Here is a 21116-nt window from a genome sequence, read left to right on the forward strand (position 1 = left end):
TATTATATTAGAATTATATCAGTATAATTTTTATTTCATAAAAAGTTTTTGCATTTATGCAAGTATTTTAAAAAACTTATTATGTAATTATTTATAGAATCATATTAATTTTCACAGTACAGGAAATTCTCATCAGTTTGAAATTTGAAAGATGAAATAACCATGATTTCAAACTATCAAGTTTCAAATTATCCGCGATATACATATTTCTGTACAATATGTCAAATGCTGTGTAACTGATATAATTTATTAAGCAAATGGAATATGGCTATGTATACAGAATGTTATTTTCATTAACTGATGATTAATAATAATAATATAAATAAAATGCAGGTAGCAGTATGTGTCTAGTGATGATCTCACAGGTTGCCAGATAGATTTTATAAAAAGTAAAGTGGAATTCCTCAAATGTAGCCCAAATTATTTTTAAAGTAGTCCAATAAGTAGTAAATCACTGAAATGTAGAAGCCTAGAGCACTACAAATATTTCAATCTGCTGCTTGCATCCAATCTTGCAATCCTGAAAACCAGCCATGTTTCATGAGATAAGAGGAAAAAGAAGACTATGGTGAACCAAAAATGTGTTACAGTAAAAGCAAAGCCATATTTAGAGTTGTTCTTGGTCTATTTGTTCTCTTATAGAACGAAGGCACTTTGATCTAAACCAGTGTTTTTCAACCTGTGGGTCGCAACCCCCAGGGGGGTCTCAAAGCCTTACACTGGGGTTGCGGGTAAAAGAAAAAGACAAGTGTTTGTAGGTCCTACACTACAATAAAAAAAACTACAATTTCAGTGAGAAGGCTGTGCCTGTTTATTTTACACTGTAAAATAAACCTGAAAAGCCAATTGTACTGTAAAATTTACAGTACAATTCGTTTTTCAATCAATATTTAGCTCTCAACAGAAAGAAAATTAAATACATAGTTTTTAAAATCACTGATATAGTTTTAATATGGCCCTGGGGGGTCACCAGAATTTTTTAACTTGTAAAGGGGTCACGTATTCAAGAAGGTTAAAAACACTGATCTAAACAAATGAGTTAACATATACATATTACAGTTTGGACAGAATTTTCACTTTGAATTTCAAAGTAGCTGTATTTTGAACTAACTGAATTACTTAACACATAAATCTTTATATCCTTGGCCAGGATAGAAGTACACTTACAAACAACCAAAGATTTTCTATAACAACAAAACTAAAAATTAGCCAGTTCCATCCACTATAAATAAAGCAAAACTTTTTTTAATTAAACAAACATTTTTATTATATTAATTCATTAAAATTTTTAAAATAGCAATTTAAAAAAAATCAAAAACATACTTTAACTGAGAGTGAAATTTTGATGCTTTGTTTAAAAAATCCTCCCAAGCGGGAATTCCACCCTAAAAAAATAAAAATAAATTATATATTTTTTTTGTGATCTTCAAAATACATTCTATTAAATTAAATTTATTTACAATCAAAACTTTTATAAATAGATTTTTATTTCTAATTTCTAAACAGATTTTCATTTTCATCAGTTGCCTGAAATTATCAGCAGTATAAACATTTGATATTTTCCAATAAAATAAAATCATTTTATTCAAACAAGTAAACATACAAATAATTTACTAATGTTTTCAGGAAGATGGTTTTTTAATGTAAAGATATACAGTATATGGAGTTACACTGTATTTTGTATGTAAAAGCTGATATATGAATTTATTAATAATGAAAATAGATGGTCCAATTGAAATTGTTAATCATATTTTTGTGCAAAACAACCATGTTTTCTTGATTCTAAAATGTCAAATCCTGAAAGAAAATTAATTTGCAAATATAATGTGCACATCACCAAACACAGCTAAAAGTTACTGTATTTAAACAGCAATAATTGCATTTTTTTAAATGTTTTATTGTCATGTTTATAGTGCTTCACAATGTTCACATTTCTATATATATTCATTTATGCCTCCATTATCAAGTAGAGAATTTGCAGAGTAAACTGTATTGTGTAAAACATGATTATATGGAATCAATATTTTAACAGCAATATTTCACATTGGAATGCATAAACATAAAATTTTTCAGATAGATAGCATCATAATGAAATATCTGTATATGTGTTCTTCTCATAGTGGATAAACTACTTAAACTTACCTTCAGGGAACCATCTGCTGGACATTGATCACTCAGCTTTCTGTAGTTCAAAAGACCATCAAACAGTTCCAAAACCAAACTAAAACCAAAGTAGTAGAAGGAACATATCATGTTTATACTGACAAAATAATGCATAAAAATTTCCAACAGGAATAGGGAGCAAACAATGCAAATAAGACTGGATTAAGTTGGCTTTGTGTCTTATTCTAATGCATACCTCAATCTTCAAAACCAGAAAATTCCAAAAAAAAAAAAATACACCTTAGAATTGAGAAAATATGGTATAAATCTCAATCCTATTAATGTTCATTTTTTCAAATTGTTATTTACAATAGAATTATTGAATGCATTAATTTTATATAGAACAGTTTCTCAGTACCAATTGTTCAAGAAATTCAAAGTTGTCTGTTTTACATGATTTTATTAAACTTATAACAGAAACTTTTTAATTCAACAAAATTGTAGCAGACAGATGTTTTTGCCAATCTAGAAAGGCTATCATCAGGTTCTATAACAAAATTATATTTGAAATGTAGAAGCATTTTCCAACTTCTAGAGACTTATCATCAAACAATTGCAGTCATTTAATTTTGTTTTTATTTTTAACTTTTATTTACTATTTTAACCCTGTTACTTTTGTTAATTTTCAAGTTTATTTATTGCTTATCTTTGTCATTATTTTATCTACATTATATATTTATTTTTATATACAGTAGAGCGTCGATTATCTGAATCAATTGGGGACTGGGGTTGTTCAGAATATCGATGTTTCGGATAACCGATTATGTACGAAAAAATATATTAATTTTTTCCATCTTGACATTTTTCTCCATTGCGTGTCGCTTCGCGTTGAATTTTCATCGATGTTAAGCCTAACGACGACTATTGTGTCGTTAAAAATTATTTTTTTATTTTGTACGAACAAAATAAATATATTGAAAAATATAAAAACAATAAAAAATTATACTTTAGAAGTTAATTTAGTATCAAAAACGTAAAATATTTGAGTAGCCCAAGACATAGCCAAAGATTGCAGTGCCACAGCACTGGTAATAATTTAAATTTGCCGACTGGAATTCTTTCGGATGATTGACTTTCAGATAATCGATGCTCTACTGTATTCTTAATTTTTACATTTTACATTATACTTTTAGCAATAATGTATTGTTGTTCCATCACATGATTTTTATGTTTCATATATAATTTTATTTTACAACTTGAAAATATCTTGGTGGTCATCAAGTTCAAAATGACTAAAAATTTTTGTTTACTTAATTTTTCTGAATTAAAAGGTTTATTATAAATTAAATTAAATTCTTTACTCAGTACATTCCCTTTTCTTGTTTGTTTATATATATTTACTTTATTTTCATTCGTTAAAATACACTCCTTGAAAGTGAAATTACAACACCACAAAGGAATGCACATAGACACGTGTAAATTGCAATACTGGTAGATATGACAGAGATATGTAAATGATTAAGTTTACATGCACATCAGATCATGTGGTATCCAGTTTGTGGTAGTCACCCAAACCATTTGCAACAGGTTACATGAAGTCAAGGTGCACACATGGCAACCAACAATTGGGGTGCAATTAATCACTCAACACAGGACTGTGTGGTGTTGTCATCACAACTGGATCACTGAATGGCATTGGATATTGTTTACAGATAAATCCCACTTCTGTCTGTGAAGGAATGACAGCCATGGATGGGTGTGACAGTATCCTGGGAAATGCTACATGACAGCTCTTTTCACAGAGCATCATACTGGTTTGACAGAAAAAGAACACCTGAGGGATAATTATAATAATTACCTTTAGGTGTGCTATGTTAATAATAGATTGGATAAAAATTGTCCTACAAGAAGGACAATTGACCAATCCATAAAGCTGTCCTTCCAGTAAGACTTTCATACTGGATTTCATAGAGCATGCATTTTTATCATAATAAAACAACACTTGCAGAGTACAGAACGTTTATTTCGGCATACAAAAAATGAACAATATAGTTACTATTGTATGTATTACTCTTCTGTGTTGTTTAGTTTCAAATTCTGTATTGAAGATGGTACTGGTAACAGTGTCTTCCAGATATAGATCCACAGAGAGTTGCAGTGGGTCTAGCTAGCCTTTTACTGTTGTACCATGTGCAGGGAAGAGTCTTGTAATGACAGGCTGTACAAGGACAGAGAAAGCAGCTGGACAAGCTGTTGTTGAACTTCTTGTGACAAGTTGTTTGATTAGCTCAGGAGGTAAATGCAATATGTAAAACAGTTTGATGTAAATTGCTCTGGAAATAAATGCAAGGTAGGTCTTTGTTTCAATGATTCCAAACATAGATGCAAAAACATGATGGTGCTATTGTTTCATACTCCAAATGTCTTCCAGTGCTAGACCTGATTGCCTGAGATGATTATGCACATCAATTGCTAGCATTCCACTGTGACATTCATGTACAAATTTTGTCTACTGTATCTCCCTTTCAAATGTTTGGCCAGCAACATCTGTATGTTACTTCAGTGAAGGTGGGCAGACAATGTTGTGCCACATACTATCACAAACTTATGCACTTTTCTATCTCTCCATGCAAGGGTGTTGCAGCTAGTCTTTCAAAGGCATAGTGCTGGCTGCTTCAAAGAGTAAAGTTGTATTTCTATGAGCTCTCTGGATTATTGCCGATTTTCCCAGAAATTTTAACTGCATGTGGACTTTCAAGATATCATTCTAATCAGCTTGAAACCCTGGTTCATATGATATATTATTTATGCCTATATCTTAATTATGGGGGAGTTTCTCAGTTCACATTTTTTGGATTTTCAGTCTCATCTAGCGGGCGGGGGCGGAACCAGAGGCCATTGGTAGGGGCGGTTCAGGTATCTGTGTGGCAAGTTCAGTAGGGGTGGTGTCAATATTAAAGGGGCTATATCGGTTTAAACCTGGTTGCATTAGCTGCTATGGGTTTTTGTTTTTTTGAATTTTTTGCCCATTAGAACCATTCAATGGTTCTTTTTTAACCTTCTCTAATGGTTTTTTCAACAGATCTTAACATTTTTCGTAACAGAATTTTGCACCTGCATTTTGTTTCCTGCAGCTGCTTTTACTTTTCATTGTTGGGTGGTTGATTGTTGTAACTGTCACTCATGTGTGATTGTTGTAGCAGTCTCTTTGATCTTTTAGTATATTTAACATTATTTACTACTTTTTTTTTAATTGTTTTACTCTAATTTTTGGTTTTATAAGTAATTGGTTATTACTTGTACTCTTTATTTATTTAGTTGATTTAGTTTTTGGTCCGCACTTACCTTTTGAGCCGCTTTGTTTTCACATTGGCTTGGCATGGAAGACTGTGGCCCCCTATGATTTGCCAGCAAGGCTGTTAAGGTGCTGAATGATCTGAAGGATTACATTGCTTCCAACAGTAATGGAAGACTAAGTACGGATATGCATGCAAAGTATATTATTGAGCAGTTCCAGTGTGTTATTGATTTAGCCTGTTCTTGCGAGATCTTCAACTTGTCAGGTGTGTTGGATAGTAAGATAGTAAGGATAGTAACTTGGGTCCTTAGTCACCAAAGAGGATTTAGAGATGGTGCTGGCTTGTCAGTCAGCCAGAGCAGAGGCCTCTTTTAAGGGTCTTGCAGAGGAGGATCACGGTGTTAGATGCATTTGTCCTGCAGATGGGCAAGTATGTGGTTCCAGACAGCCATTTAGTTACAGCGATGCTGTCAGGCATTCCTAGTTTACGGGGAATCCGATTCGTGTGACTTCAAGGCTACGCGCAGGCTACTCACTAGCAGCATTAGTCCACATCAGCTCAAGATCAGTATGCAACATATCTGCAGTATTCAAAAGATGGTGTTGCTATCGACCTCAGTTGTAAGGGAGACATGGAGGTTCTCCAGCTCGCTGGGCTGGCCAACCTGCGTGCTACTGTTCCAAAGAAACATCTTCCATTGGTGAGGATCAGTTCTGTTCCGAAAGATGTGACAAAGGAACACTTACTTGAAGTAATTTACAAACAGAACGGGGTTATTGCTGACTTGTACAGTTGGGAGGAATTCATGGGAAAGGCCAGGATCCATTTCCCTATTAGCCAACGGAGCTCACAGCACATTACTTGTATTGTTAAAGTGGCCCAACATTAGAAATCTTCTCATTAAAAAAGAACAAATCAACCTACAGTGGACATGATGCAGTATTGTAGATTTTGTGCCATCAAACCAATGCTTTATATATCTCAAATTTGGGCATTTTGCAAAGGACAGCAAGTCCAAATCTAAGGTGTGAAGCCAGTGTGGCGATAATCATTCATATAAAGATTGCAAAAAGAAATCCGAGATACCAACCTGAGCTAACTGTGTCAGAGAGAAGCCGAGTAATCTTAGGCACAATGCTTTCGCTAATGAGTGCCCCATTCAAATAAGAATGAAAGCTCAAGCTACCTAAAGGATTGATTATGGATTATAACAAACGTTCAGATATCAGTTTTCAAGGCTTTTGAGCTCTGAAAACTGATCCACTTTGTGCAGGTCAACTTACAAAGAACCATTGCTGCCAATTCACAACTCTGTCAAAAACTGGAGAATTATGATGTAGGTTTGGTTCAAGAGCCTTACAGCGTTAATGACAGAGTTGCATTTTTCGAAGTAAGAGATAACATTATCCAACATAACTCCCACATGGGGTGGGGAGCATAAGGATGGGCAAGGAGATGCCATGGAAGCTTTCATGCCAACTCATGACATGCTCATCATCAACAACCCAGATTAACAACCTATTTTCAACAGTGCAAATGGAATCTCCTGGATAGACCTCTGTTCAGGGGGCTACACACCTTTTTAAAGAATTGGCGAATGGGCATAGTGGACAGTCTATCCAAACATGAATATTTGACATTTGAATTTCACTATACTGATTACTATTGGGAACAAGACTTAATCACTTCACACCCTTTCAATACAACTGGTGTTGGTTTGAGGACCTCATCGAATACAGGCCATGAAGTACATTGAAAACATTATTAAAAATATCAATGCCACATGCCATGAGACCATCCCCAGAAAGAAAAGTCAATCAAGGGCTGGTGGAATGATAAGTTGGCATCAATGCAAAGATATAACAACTGACTGCAGAGGAATTATCAGTGTTGTAGGGGTGAACAAAGAGAGGAGCTTCACCAGAAATACCTCCAGTATCAACAAGGATACAAAGATGAAATAAAGAAAACAAAGTTGGAGTCTTGGCATTCTTTCTGCTCCAATTCAGAGGGAGAGCCCTGGAGCTTTATATATCAAGTGTCAACAAGCTAAAGACACTAAATCTCATCAGCAGCAAGGACAAAGAAACCATTGCTGATGACCTCCAAGTTACCATAAACAGATTATTTGATGCTTTTTGCCCTCATAATTCCAACAATAAAGATACTCCTGAACAGGCCCGTATTGGAACCCTCACTCATTATGAGAACCTCTCGGGAAATGACCTGCTCTTTTCCTTTATGGAAGTTGATGACATTATTGCCATCATGCCAAAGAAGAATGGCTGCTGGGCCAGATCAAATAAATGCAGACATCATCCAGGAGATCTGGAGACTTTGACCGGACCTTCTTCTGGGAATTTACAACACCTGTTTGCAGAAGGGAATTTTCCCAAAACCTTGAAAAACATGCTCAGCTTGTTATCATTCCAAAAAAGCACCATTTACCACTCACAATCAACAATATGTGCAATATCTTACTCTTATCGATATTAGGTCTTAGACATGCTGTTATTCAATAGACTTTACTGGTTCTGGGAGTCGTGAAGGCTTTTTCATGACTCCCAGTACAATTTTTGGTGGCAAAGAGGAACTACAGATGGATCTAAAGGCATACATCAGAAACCTACTCACTGGAAGTGTCCATGTGTTCAGGCTTAGCCTGGATTTAAAAAATGCTTTCAACATGGCATGGTGGCCATTGATTTTGCAGAGGCTAAGTGAGAATGGATGTCCTGAAAACCTCTTCAATCTGGTTAAAGACTACCTTAGGGACAGAGAGACCCTCATTAGAATTGGGCAGCAGCTTTTCTTGAATAAACTACAGTGGGAGTGTCCACAGGGTTCTGTCTGTGGCCCCAGTTCTGGATTATTATTTTTGACAACTTTCTTCATCTTGACTTTGGCCATCAGTGTCAAATTTTTGCCTACACTAATGATGCTTTTCTCGTCTTTCCCACTAACTCTAGATGAATGATTGAAAATGCTGCCAGTGATAATTTGATGAGTTAATGAATGGGGCACCAACAATAAACTAATATTCAATGCAACTAAGGTGAAGGGTACAGTAGAGCATCGATAAAAAAAAAAAATCCGATTCAATTGGGGACTCAGATTGATCAGATAACTGAAAAAATCGGATAACCGAAAAGAATGAAAAAAATACATTATTAGTATAGTATATTAGTATATCGCTATTAATTAGTAAATGTAATTAGTAATTAGTATATTCGTACAGTATATCGTTAACCTACTTTGCGTTGAATTTTCATCAATGTTAAGCCTAACAATTTTTAAAAAATAATAATCGTTGCTATTGTATTGTTAAGACTAACAGCACAAAACCTTTCTCACTAATTTCTAGCCTTATTAACTTATTAGCCTTATTAATTATTATTAGCCTTATTAATTTCTAGCCTTAAAAATAGTTCTAGCTACATATGCATAGTAGTCTTGTATTGTTAAAAATTATTTTATTACTCACAAAGCTAACAACCACTCATAATGAAAAAATTAAATCTTGTTTAAATACTAGCCTCCCTTTCATGGTCAAGCCAGTGTTGCCAGCTAAAACACGCAAAAATTTAACAAAAATAATATTAAAATAGCCAAGATATAGCCAAATATTGTAGCGCCACATCACTAGTGGACGTTTGAAATTTTCCGACTAGAATGGTCGGTTAACCGATGTGACGGTTAATCAGGGATCGGATAATCGATGCTCTAGTGTATTGTGTTTTCTACCTCCAGATTGACAAGTCTCTACAAGCGTGTACCATGTGTTCACTTCAGGGACGCTGCCATCAAATAGAACAGCAAATTACATTTCTTGGCGTAATCTTCGATCATAGACTTACTTGGAAGAGTCACATTGCCCATATCACAAATAGGACTAACCTTATTTTCAATAACCTTTTATGTGTTGCCAGGAACAGCTGGGAACTTGCTCACAAGGCTATGAATGCCATATATGATTGTGTGTTTGTGCTTATTATAAGTTATGCATCAGCTGTGTGGAGTGAGGCAGCATTCCACTCCCATAATCACCATAAGCTCAGAACAGCTCAACACTTCTGCCATGACCAGATCCTACACTACTGTTTTGAACTCTGTGCTTCCTGTTTTAGCAGGGAAGCTTCCTATCCTGCAGCAGATTCAACATAGCACTGGTAGGTTTTTCCTCATCCGAGGTAAATGTATTACCATCACAGACTATTCACTTGATGCTTCTTGTTATGAGGTTAGTAGGTCCTTTGCTGAATTGCCACACCCTGCTTTTAGAAGAGGGCTTGGATCTTGTGATTGTACATCTATTATCGGGGTCTACATGGACGGGTCAAAAACCGAACAAGGTACCACCAGCAATTTTGTGGTATATATCAGCAATGAAGAAACACACCATGACATCTTTCTCTTGCACCTGGAGTGCTCTGTGTTCCAGACGATGATGTTCACTGTTTTCAAAGCAATTGACTTCTGCAACAAAAACTTTTACAGCTGTGACATTTCTGTCTTCATGGAGAGCTACGCTACTGTTCAGGTGTTGACAAACAAAGACAGCCTTCACCCTATTGCAAGAAATATTTTTATAATATTCTATGTGATCTTAAAAAATTTGTTTTTGCATTTGAATTTGCAAAATACATGTTCTTTCCTATAGATTCCATATACAATATTCTATTTTGTAGTTTTGGTTCACCCAATGATAGTTATTTAAAATGACCAAAAAACATTGGTGTTTGCTATAAAGTTGTTTGTTGTTGAAAGATTAAAGTGTGGATATATTTTGTAATAAATTTCATTATTCATGCTAAGTAGTTCTAATAAAATAATTTAATTGGAAAATAATATCATCAGTAATACAGAATATTTTTAACATTTTTTTCAAACATTTAACATTTCCATAAATGTCTTCAAAAATTGCAATCAAATATGAAAATGATTACAAAAATTATTTAGTTTCTATAAATATATTATTACTAACCTTTAAATCTCCTATAATCAACTGAAATAATCCACCCAATGCACTGAAATCCTTTGTTTCCATTTTATATATCAGACACTTTTATCAATTTACTGCATCTGTTAATAATATATCAAAAATTAATAATATATTTTAGAAACAAATTTAAAAATATAAAAGAAAATATCTGATATTAACACATTAATGATTAGTGTTCTTTTAAAAGAATGGTTAAAGAAATTAGGCTATTTCAATAAAAATTGTTAAATTCATTTAAATGACAAAATAAATTTATTAAAAAATAAACTTTCTAATAGACTTTTATAAAAAAAAAATATTGAAATTATCATTAGTTATAATATTTGAATTATTTTAAGAAACTGATTTTTATATTCAGAAATATTTGCTATAAATTTTATTTATCAAACAAAGACAAAAACATTACAACATTACACCAAGTCACAGTAAACACATTAATATAAATGTTATGAAATTTTTCAGACTAACATGTAACTTTTAAAATGTCTAACATGTACTTTTTTATTGTTGTTTTAAACAAAACATTGGGCATATGACTTCATAGAAATTCTACCTCAAACAATAGAGAATATGATCAGAAAGTGCAAGCTAGATAAGAAAGAGGCTCAAGGAAGGGACACACAGGCAGATATACAATAGTTGAATATATGGCATCTCTACACAATATATATAAAAAGATGGAAGTAGCTACAAGAAAGAAAATTACTTAGAAAAGAAATCCCACTATATATGGACTACTGCAGAATGATAAAGAGCCCATCAATACAACACACATTCTAGATGTACACGAAATACCACTCAAGGACAACAGGATTAAGTGAGACCTGTACTACACAGGTGCTACTAGTCGGTCATTAACATCACGGATTAAAGAACACAAGGATAGCATCCAGAACGCTAACTCATCTACAGCACTAGCAACTTACATCATGTCTGACCTAAAGTTCATCTCAGTAGACTGAAAGCAGGCTAAAATAATCCAAAAAGTACAAAGTATATTACCTATCAATTTAATCATGCCTTCCTTCCATTATACTATATGTGTACAATAAACACAATTCTGCTATTCACTTTCCTTCCTGGTGTAGCAATTTTAATGGCCAGCAGTGTACATATATTTACTTAAAAAATCCATTGCCAATTGATCTGTGATATTTTAAATTTTTATCTTGATTAGAATTACATAACATTAAAAATGTTTCAGCAGCTTCTCTATCACTAATTTCTGCTTCAATTGCATGAGAAGTTTCTTTTATTTGATACATTGTTTCTGTGAATGTATTTCTTTTAATTCTTTTAGAATATGTTGATTTGCACAAATATTGCTCTTCAGCAAAAGTAAAACTTGGTATCACAGTTTTCTTTAATTGTCTTCTTTTAAACAAAATATATATTTCCATTTCATTTAATACTATATCTTTTTTACATTCATTTGTGAATGTGCATTTCAGGTATTTGCACATATTGGCAAATGAATGTAAAATGGATTCACTATTCAATAAAGTGGATGTAATAACGTTCTGCTGTCTTAAAATACCATTTCATTGTAAGTTGGAAAAATAAAAAATAAAACTTCCTCCTTTTGTTGAAACTGTAATTTTTAATGGAAGAATGAGTGTTTATGTAAGTAATGACAAGTGCTAAGGATTAATGCAGATAATGAGAAAGAAAATTATACAACTGTTATATAAATTAAGAATTTATTTTAATATCTAATAGTCATTTATAATATGAAACTTGAATATATAAGCTAAAGTTAAAAACAATAATTTAAAAGTGATCTGTCATTTGAGTACTTGTCAGTAGACTGCAAGTCACAAATACACATGATCAGAGATAAAGTTGGATGAAAAAGTACACAAGAATTAATATCTCAACAAAAACAAAAAAGTAAGAAACAGGATCTGCAATATCCCACAAACACCCAAAAAAAGCAGTTAAAAACAACTAATTTTACTGTAACAAATGTTTTCATTTCATTCATCTACAATGATCATCATCAGATAATTGAACATAACCAAATAAAACTTTTAAATAACATAACTTTTAAATAAAATTTAAACCAACTTCTGCTTGGTATTTGTTGCAGACAAATGAAAACATTTGTGAAAATAAAAGTAATTGCTTTTAACTGATTTTTTTGGGTGTTTGTGTGATATTGCTGTTACATATGGCCAGTTTGACTTGGTGTGAGAATAATCTGCTACTTTGGATGCAAACATATCAAGAATATCCTAAAAATCTGTAAGCTGATTGATTGTTTTTGTATTTAATTTTTAAAGTCCCCACTTTAAAAATTAAACATGAGATAAATTTACCAGTCTTTCCTTTTCTTTGTTTAAAAAAATTCTGCTTTTTCAAAGTGCTTAAATGGATACGGAATACAGTTGTCATGCAATAACTAGAAAATATTCTCAGAAAAATACTGGAAAATATTTCTATGAAAGTGAGTAGGAACTAACTGCTATATAAAATATTTCATTTCTAATTAGCCACTGTTTACTTCTACAGTGATCTCAATTATTTTGTAGCTTTATCATTTTTATAGTTAATTTCAAAAAATTTAAACATTTTAAATTAAATAACCAAAACTTGTTAAAAATTCAATTTGACCAGAATATGACTTGCCAATTCATTCAATGTCATTAGAATTTTGAATCACAGTCATACTGAATATGATCTCTAAATATTTTCATAAATGCTATTCACCTCTTCTTTCTTAACTTTAAAAAATTTGCTTATGAAAGGAATAAATAATAATAAAAATTACTTTCAAAATTTGAGAAATAAATTTATTTAAAATTCAGATTTCTTTTATTTTAAATGAGTATTCAAATGCAAGAATTGATAACTGATTCTAAAAAGTTCTTATTGTTCCCAAAAACTTGCACTAGGTATTTTAATACCTTTCTGATGCAATCCTTATGAGCTCATATGATAGCAAACAACTCAATTCAAGTAGCAAAAACTAGTGTCTTGTCCTACTGCTGTAAATTCTAATTGCTTTACTATAATCCAACCCAAACTGAAGGAGTAATCAAAACTAATCATTAACCTTAATCTTCAGTTGCCAATTATTAACTTCACAATGTTTTCTACCTTTAAGGTTAAGATTAAGGGTAATGCTTATTATTAAATTTCAGTAATACAAAAACAGTTATTCTGTAATCTGACTTCTCAAGAAATTTAATATTCTGTACTTCAATCTCTGTAATTATCAACATGTTGATTAACTTATTTTCAAAAATTTGGTACTAGTTACTTACTAACAACTCTGTAGAAGATAAATTTGCAGCATGTGTCACCTTATTCTCATTATTTTCATGAATTACATTTATGAGAATACAGGGGTATGAGAGTGTTACTCATAACCCTTTTGATCTGTCGAGTCGTTAGGACCCACTCACGATGTCACTGGATGACTTAAAAATATAGGAGGGTCTTAAATGTGAGTGGGGAGGGACATTGCAGTTAAGTTCCGATCGTAGGCAGTTCAAATGTCCGTAAATGTCAAATGATCAGACAGGTTACATAACAAACAACAAAGAATGTAATAGATATATATGTTTGGTACAACAATAAAACGAAACGAACTAAATTATTGACTAGCTAAGCTACATACATCTCTAAAGAGAGAGTTTACAATTGGTTCAAATAATAATACCTCTGGTTACTCAATGTCTTCTGGATGCATGGAGTTACTTTCAGAGAGAGACTTGAGCTACCTTCTGAGAGGATTGAGTTACTATATTGGAAAGAGTTCATTAGCTTCTGTGCCAGGGTCCAACTTCTATATGGCAGAGTCATCCCTGGGTTATCAGTCTTCTTTATTGCAGTTTCTTATTATTGTCGTCTGCCAGCTATCATGGCAGTTTCTTGTTGATGTGGACTGCCCTGAGAATACGATTTATCTGCCTTTTATTCTCAAAACCTCTCCAATCTGGTTTCAGTATTTGTAACATCTGATGGGATATATTTCTGACGCAAAGGGACAGATGTTTGTCAGAGATGTGTAATAACATCTCTCCCAAAAGAAGTTTTGCTTCCCTTCCCACAAAAAGTGACAAAAACGTGTCATTTTTGATATTAAAATTTTACTTTAAATTGTTGATTAACCGAATAAAATTTTTAACTGATTAAATAAAATTCTTCTCTACTCCTGAATTCTCACACATTTGTTGCTTGTTCTCAAGAATTCAATTCTTGAAAGTTCTTGATTTTTAATTCCAACAAAGACTAATATTAACAAAGATCTTGTGTCCATATCCCCTTGTCACATGACCTTTGTTTCTCTGATAAGATTCAAAATCATTCTTGGAATATAGTTTGTCATGTTCTACAATGACTGTTATAACTAAGGTGATTTTGCTTTATTTGTCTACAAGTGAAATCTTAATTTTCTGCTTTATCCAAGTTATGTTTTTCATACCCAAAACCTCTTCCATTTCCATATTGGATAGCTTTCCAGCTTATAGTAAAATTTAACATAAAAAATATCACTCTGTTTCAGATAATTTTTTCTGTTTAGTAGGTTTGTTTTATTCAGGTCTGTTTTGGACAGGTTTTACTGTACTGTATTTAATTACTGTATATAGTGTATTAATATAAAGTGATTTGCTCAGGACTGAACACTTATAATATAGAATATCTTCATATAAAGTGAAAAGCGAAACATGAAACATGAACAAAATGATTCTTTATTTCAAATAAAGCAATCAACCAAGATATGTTTTATATTACATGCTATTCAAATGTGAATGTGCAATCATGAGGTATTGAATAAAATATAAACATCCAATACCTCAATTTTTAGGTTAATGCCAAATGATTGCCAGATTACATCGTGCTATGATAATATTACTAATTATTAAGCAATTTAGTCTAGAGGTAATCATTAGGTGTCATGATAAATTTAATAATTATAATTAAAATAATTTAGAAAGTTCTGGAAGAATCAATCTGAAGCNCTTTTATTCCACTTTATTTTAGCTCATCTATGCTTGAGGAAGTTTGAGAAGTAAATTTTCTTTAATCATTATATATTTTCTGTGATTTGAACAAATACTTTGGAAATTATCTATTTTAAATTAATTAAATCACTATCAAATTTTTAGGTTTGCTAAAGAAAATCAAGGATTGAATGTATTGTATAATGATTTATTTATAAGCATGAAAGATATTTGTAATATATAACAAGAAAAAATAGATTATTCAACATATTAATTTTTTTTAAATTGGCTAAATTATTTAAAAATTAGGATATTTTACATGTATAACAAACTTGTATGGTAATAATTTGACCCAGGTGCCAAAAAAGTAAAAAATAAAAATAGTGTTTTCTATTATTTTGGAAGGATAAAAATAATAACAATGCTGTTTATATTTTTATTTACAAAAATATTTAATGAAATATTAATTCATTTATAAATAATAGAATAAATCAATAAATTTCATTTTCTAAAAATATAATTTTCATAACAGTTCATTTTTTGTCCCTGAAAATTTTGTGTTTTGTGTCATTAATATTTGTGTGCCTGAATGGCACCCTTTTTATACCACTAAACTATGTAATTCATAATCAGATTTTATTCATAAAATATTAAAGTATAAATTATTATATTTGTACATTTAATTGATTTATACAGAGAAATATTTAAAAATGAATTTTGTTAGGAGTATTAAGTACTGGGCTTGGATGTCACGCCAACAGTTATCTCAATCAAAACTTCTTCCAAAACTTCAGACTATGAGGCGTTAAATATAATTTAAAATATTTTAATCTTGCGAGCGCTTTCGACGTAAATATGCACGTCGTCTTCAGGCAATTCAAAATCGAATTCAATTTTGAATTGTCTGAAGACGACGTGCATATTTACGTCGAAAGCGCTCGCAAGATTAAAATATTTTAAATTATATTTAACGCCTCATAGTCTGAAGTTTTGGAAGAAGTTTTGATTGAGATAACTGTTGGCGTGACATCCAAGCCCAGTACTTAATACTCCTAACAAAATTCATTTTTAAATATTTCTCTGTATAAATCAATTAAATGTACAAATATAATAATTTATACTTTAATATTTTATGAATAAAATCTGATTATGAATTACATAGTTTAGTGGTATAAAAAGGGTGCCATTCAGGCACACAAATATTAATGACACAAAACACAAAATTTTCAGGGACAAAAAATGAACTGTTATGAAAATTATATTTTTAGAAAATGAAATTTATTGATTTATTCTATTATTTATAAATGAATTAATATTTCATTAAATATTTTTGTAAATAAAAATATAAACAGCATTGTTATTATTTTTATCCTTCCAAAATAATAGAAAACACTATTTTTATTTTTTACTTTTTTGGCACCTGGGTCAAATTATTACCATACAAGTTTGTTATACATGTAAAATATCCTAATTTTTAAATAATTTAGCCAATTTAAAAAAAATTAATATGTTGAATAATCTATTTTTTCTTGTTATATATTACAAATATCTTTCATGCTTATAAATAAATCATTATACAATACATTCAATCCTTGATTTTCTTTAGCAAACCTAAAAATTTGATAGTGATTTAATTAATTTAAAATAGATAATTTCCAAAGTATTTGTTCAAATCACAGAAAATATATAATGATTAAAGAAAATTTACTTCTCAAACTTCCTCAAGCATAGATGAGCTAAAATAAAGTGGAATAAAAGTAAATTTAACTGAAATTTCTTTTTACTTCTTGACATCCAAGAAAGCATCTAGCTTTATGTTTATATAAAAATTACTTAATATTTATATATCTTTTAATATCATAAAGAAGTTAACAGAATCAGTTTCAAACTATTGTTGGTTAACTAACCTAACCTGTAAACATGTTTTTGAAATGAAAACACTCTCAGTCACTATAAAAAGCTCTAACAACCATTCATGATCCAAAATTTCCATAAACATGAAAAATATATTAAAAAATTAAATATGGTAAAAGTATTTTTCAAAATTATATATCTTCTGAAAAATTATGAAAATAATAATATATGAAAGTATTCTTATATATTAATTTTGCTTTCAGGTTTCTTGAATACACAATCAAAATTAAAGAGCTCTTAAATTTCTTGTCTCTAGAAGAAATCATAATCAAACTTTACCACTTTTTATTTCTTATTTAGATATACACTAAGCATATAGAAATAACAAAGTATAAATTGTGTTGTTCTTGAATTGCAAATTATCAAAATACACGTTATGAAATCTTAAGATCAAATATACAAAAGCCATTTATTATATATAATTTATAAAATATAAATTTTCTTCAGGTCAGTTTTTACAATCCTAAAACATTTTAAAAAAAGGGCAATCTCCAATGTAATTTATTAAGTGAATAATTATGAAGTAATTATTAAACCTATTCCTAATTCATCATAATAATTATATAAATGAACGGATTTTTAAGTTATTTAATTTGAAAATCCATTTATTTATATATTTATTTCGGATAAATGATATAACACATCAAGCTTTTTCTGTATCGAATTCAGTAGCTTAAGCTATTATACTGTATGTGAATATCTCTCTTCTTAATAACTAAAAGATTTATAAAAATTACAAATTACCAAAGAAGCTAAGCGAATCGAACAACATTGTTTAACTTATACTATTATGCTGAATTTCAAAGTGGGCTCTCATTACCGCAGATTTAATCTGGCTTAAGGTAAAGAATTAATCGAATCCATAAAGTTGTACTTCATCATATCGACTGAATTACATATGAATAACGATCGATTACTTCTTGATCATCATCTTAGGATCACTTTCGACACTATGCATTATATTTTCTTGATATCCGGGATCAATCAAACAATAACAAATAAAATTCGGATTTTAAAATGAATAAATATAAATGTTACCGTGTGGCAATTATCTTTTATTATTATATCAAATAATGAATTATTAATAAAATGATTCGGATGACAAAACTAACTGCATGTTTATCTAAAAGGGCATTGCCACAACAAATGCGGAAGTTACGTTTGCTAGTCACTCACCTCGACCAGTCGAGCCAACGATCTTCCTCCTCGCATTTCTGGCGTCACTTGTCCTTTCGTCATGTGATCATCCAGTTCCGCTTTACGTCACGTGACCTCCTTTTCTCCAATAGAAATCATTAAAAAAACAATGACTTCACATTAATATTCCCATACAGTTATAAACACTGCAATTTACACACCGTTAAACTATAGCAATAAAATATACACTTTATAGTTATCATTATAATAATTCAATTTTCAATTTATTAAAATATTAATAAAAAATTAATAACAAGATTTTTGTATACTTTTGATAATTTTCTAGATTAATGAGCCTAAATTTATTTTTTTATACAGTATTTACATTTTTTTTTATTATATGTTTTATTATAAACAATTTATTTTCAATAATATATATTTATTTAATATTAAATAAATCATTACACTGTAGTTTCAATTATACTATCCAACACAATTTTTATCTGCATGAAAATAGTGATTGGGCTGCAATTTCAAAAAATTGTAACCTATAAAATCCCACTGTCGTCTGTCTGTCAGTCTGTCTTTCCTTAATCTCGAGAAGAGAGTTGGATAGACGAAAGACAAGACAAGATATGGAAAGCTTAGGAGCAGGAGGCCCCGATTGACTATATACAAACTTCTGGTCCAAAACGGAAGTCACATTATTTCAATTCAAAAATTTTACCCTAAAAGGAATTAGATAGAAGACCGGCACGACTCCAATCGTGATTGAAACTAATTAAATAGATGCTAAAACTGTTGCAATTACGTATATAGGCACTTCCTAAAGTGGTGCAATAACATCAAAGAAAATTTAGAATATAATAAAAAATATACAATGAAATTATCCAAAATTTTATTTTAAAGCATTTACCAATACAATTGCAATATTAATGCATTTTAAAAATAAATACTAGACTAACGTTTAATTAATATACACTTTTGGCTTTACAAAGGCTTAAATGTCATATTTAATTTGCATTGCATGTTTTATTATTTGATTTGTCCAAGTACAGTACATTGATTGGTTACAGATACTCTTTGCAAGTATTGGATTTGCTCTGGTTTCAGAAATAAATTCAATTTGTTTTCCATTGCTTCTTGCTTTTGTGTTAGCTTTTGTATCTAAAATTTTAAAATTCTAAAAGTTATATATATATACTGTATAGTGTTACCACCCGTCCGGTTTTCACCCGGACAGTCCGGGAATTGACTCACTGTCCGGGTGAACTATTAATTTTGTCCGGGAATTTCATTGAAATTGTGAAATTACGATGAAACAAAGTTCTTTCAAATATTTTTACAAATTTACATTATTTTAACAGCGAAAGAACTCGCACTCACTGAAACTCATCTGCAATTCTGCCATGTTAGTCTGTTTACGCCGACGTGTGGCACGCAACCCCCTTTTTTTCTTGATTGTACGATCTGCTTTTTATTTTGCTTTTACGTCTCAAATAGAGCTAACTTATCTATACCGGTTCATTCTTAATTTAGGTTACTTACATTACTCCTACGCAAGTCCCTAGTTCAGGCATGGCCAACATATGGCCCGCGAACCGTATCCGGCCCGTCTAATGAATTTATGTGGCCCGCGATTAATCTTTCAATATTAGCTACTAAAGTCCGAATAGCTCGATGAAAAATTCTGACGACTAAAAAAACACAAAAGGTCAACTACTCATTGCGCGTTTAGAGTTAACCCTTCATTACAAATCTCGTAAGTACAGGGTAGAATGTTGATAAAGCATGATAATGTGAAAAATGTATCAGTAATCTCTATCAAAAATTAAGTCTCTACGGGGTGACACCACAATGAGATATCACACCATCTCAAAATCTTCCTAGGGCAGCCTCTGGTTCGGCCCGTGGAAAAAGTTTTCTTTCCAATTCGGCCCGGGGCAAAAACTGTTGGCCACCCCTGCCCTAGTCCCTAACTGTAACTGATTTAGAACTGGTATGCACGTTATTCTTCGCATTGTAAAATGACATTGCGCATGCGTCAGGAACTTCTGTTGGAACAAACCTGACCTGTCGTCCGGGTCAGCGATTTTCAAAAGGTGACAACACTAATACTGTATATAGTATTTTTGAAATCTTATACAGCTAAAGTTGAACATATATAAGACAACAGCAACATTATTTAATGTTTTCTAAGAAGATTATAAATATATGATTTCTTTATTGTTTTCGTCACATAAAAGTATAGTCAGTTTTCCACTCAAACATCAGAATTCATAATATGACATCACTCCATATTTCACATTACAAAATAAAAGTGGGTCTAAAATTGTTTTAAATGTAAATAAAATATTTACCTGCAGTTGTAATCTCCTGTTTTCTGACTGAAGTTGTTTTTTATTTAATTTATCTAACGTATTATCAATACTTTATTCAATTGTTTCTTCTGCCATGGAAGACTCTACTAGAACTATATATATATATGGACTATAAAATACATTATAAGTCAAAACATGTTAAAATAATTATTTTTTCGTACTATATAACATTCCTTGCAAGAACAGCATCATTGAACACAATTTTCAATAACAGCCAATTTATAAAATACCGAGAAAACTTAAGCAAAACAGTAATCTTTATTTCAGATGAAAAAATAACTAGTTCAGCAATTAAATAATCTTAACATTGGTTGTTCTTTCTTCAAAAAGT

General features: G+C 31.0%; 1 protein-coding gene across 1 annotated transcript in view; it reads right to left on the reverse strand.

Moving 5' to 3' along the window:
• Positions 1-18393, reverse strand: part of LOC111614597 — an 89700-nt gene extending 71307 nt beyond the window's left edge. The window contains exons 1-3 of the mRNA XM_023355967.1: positions 18012-18393; positions 10387-10484; positions 1324-1385 (exon numbers count right to left, since the gene is read on the reverse strand). Coding sequence (XP_023211735.1) covers positions 1324-1385; positions 10387-10449 — 125 coding nt within the window. The 5' untranslated portion in view covers positions 10450-10484; positions 18012-18393. The remainder of the gene's footprint in view (positions 1-1323; positions 1386-10386; positions 10485-18011) is intronic.
• Between the last annotated feature and the right edge of the window lie 2723 nt (positions 18394-21116).

This window comes from Centruroides sculpturatus, unplaced genomic scaffold (assembly GCF_000671375.1).
Source record: "Centruroides sculpturatus isolate CEXI.00-Female unplaced genomic scaffold, Cexi_2.0 scaffold768, whole genome shotgun sequence".
Lineage (NCBI taxonomy): Eukaryota > Metazoa > Arthropoda > Arachnida > Scorpiones > Buthidae > Centruroides > Centruroides sculpturatus.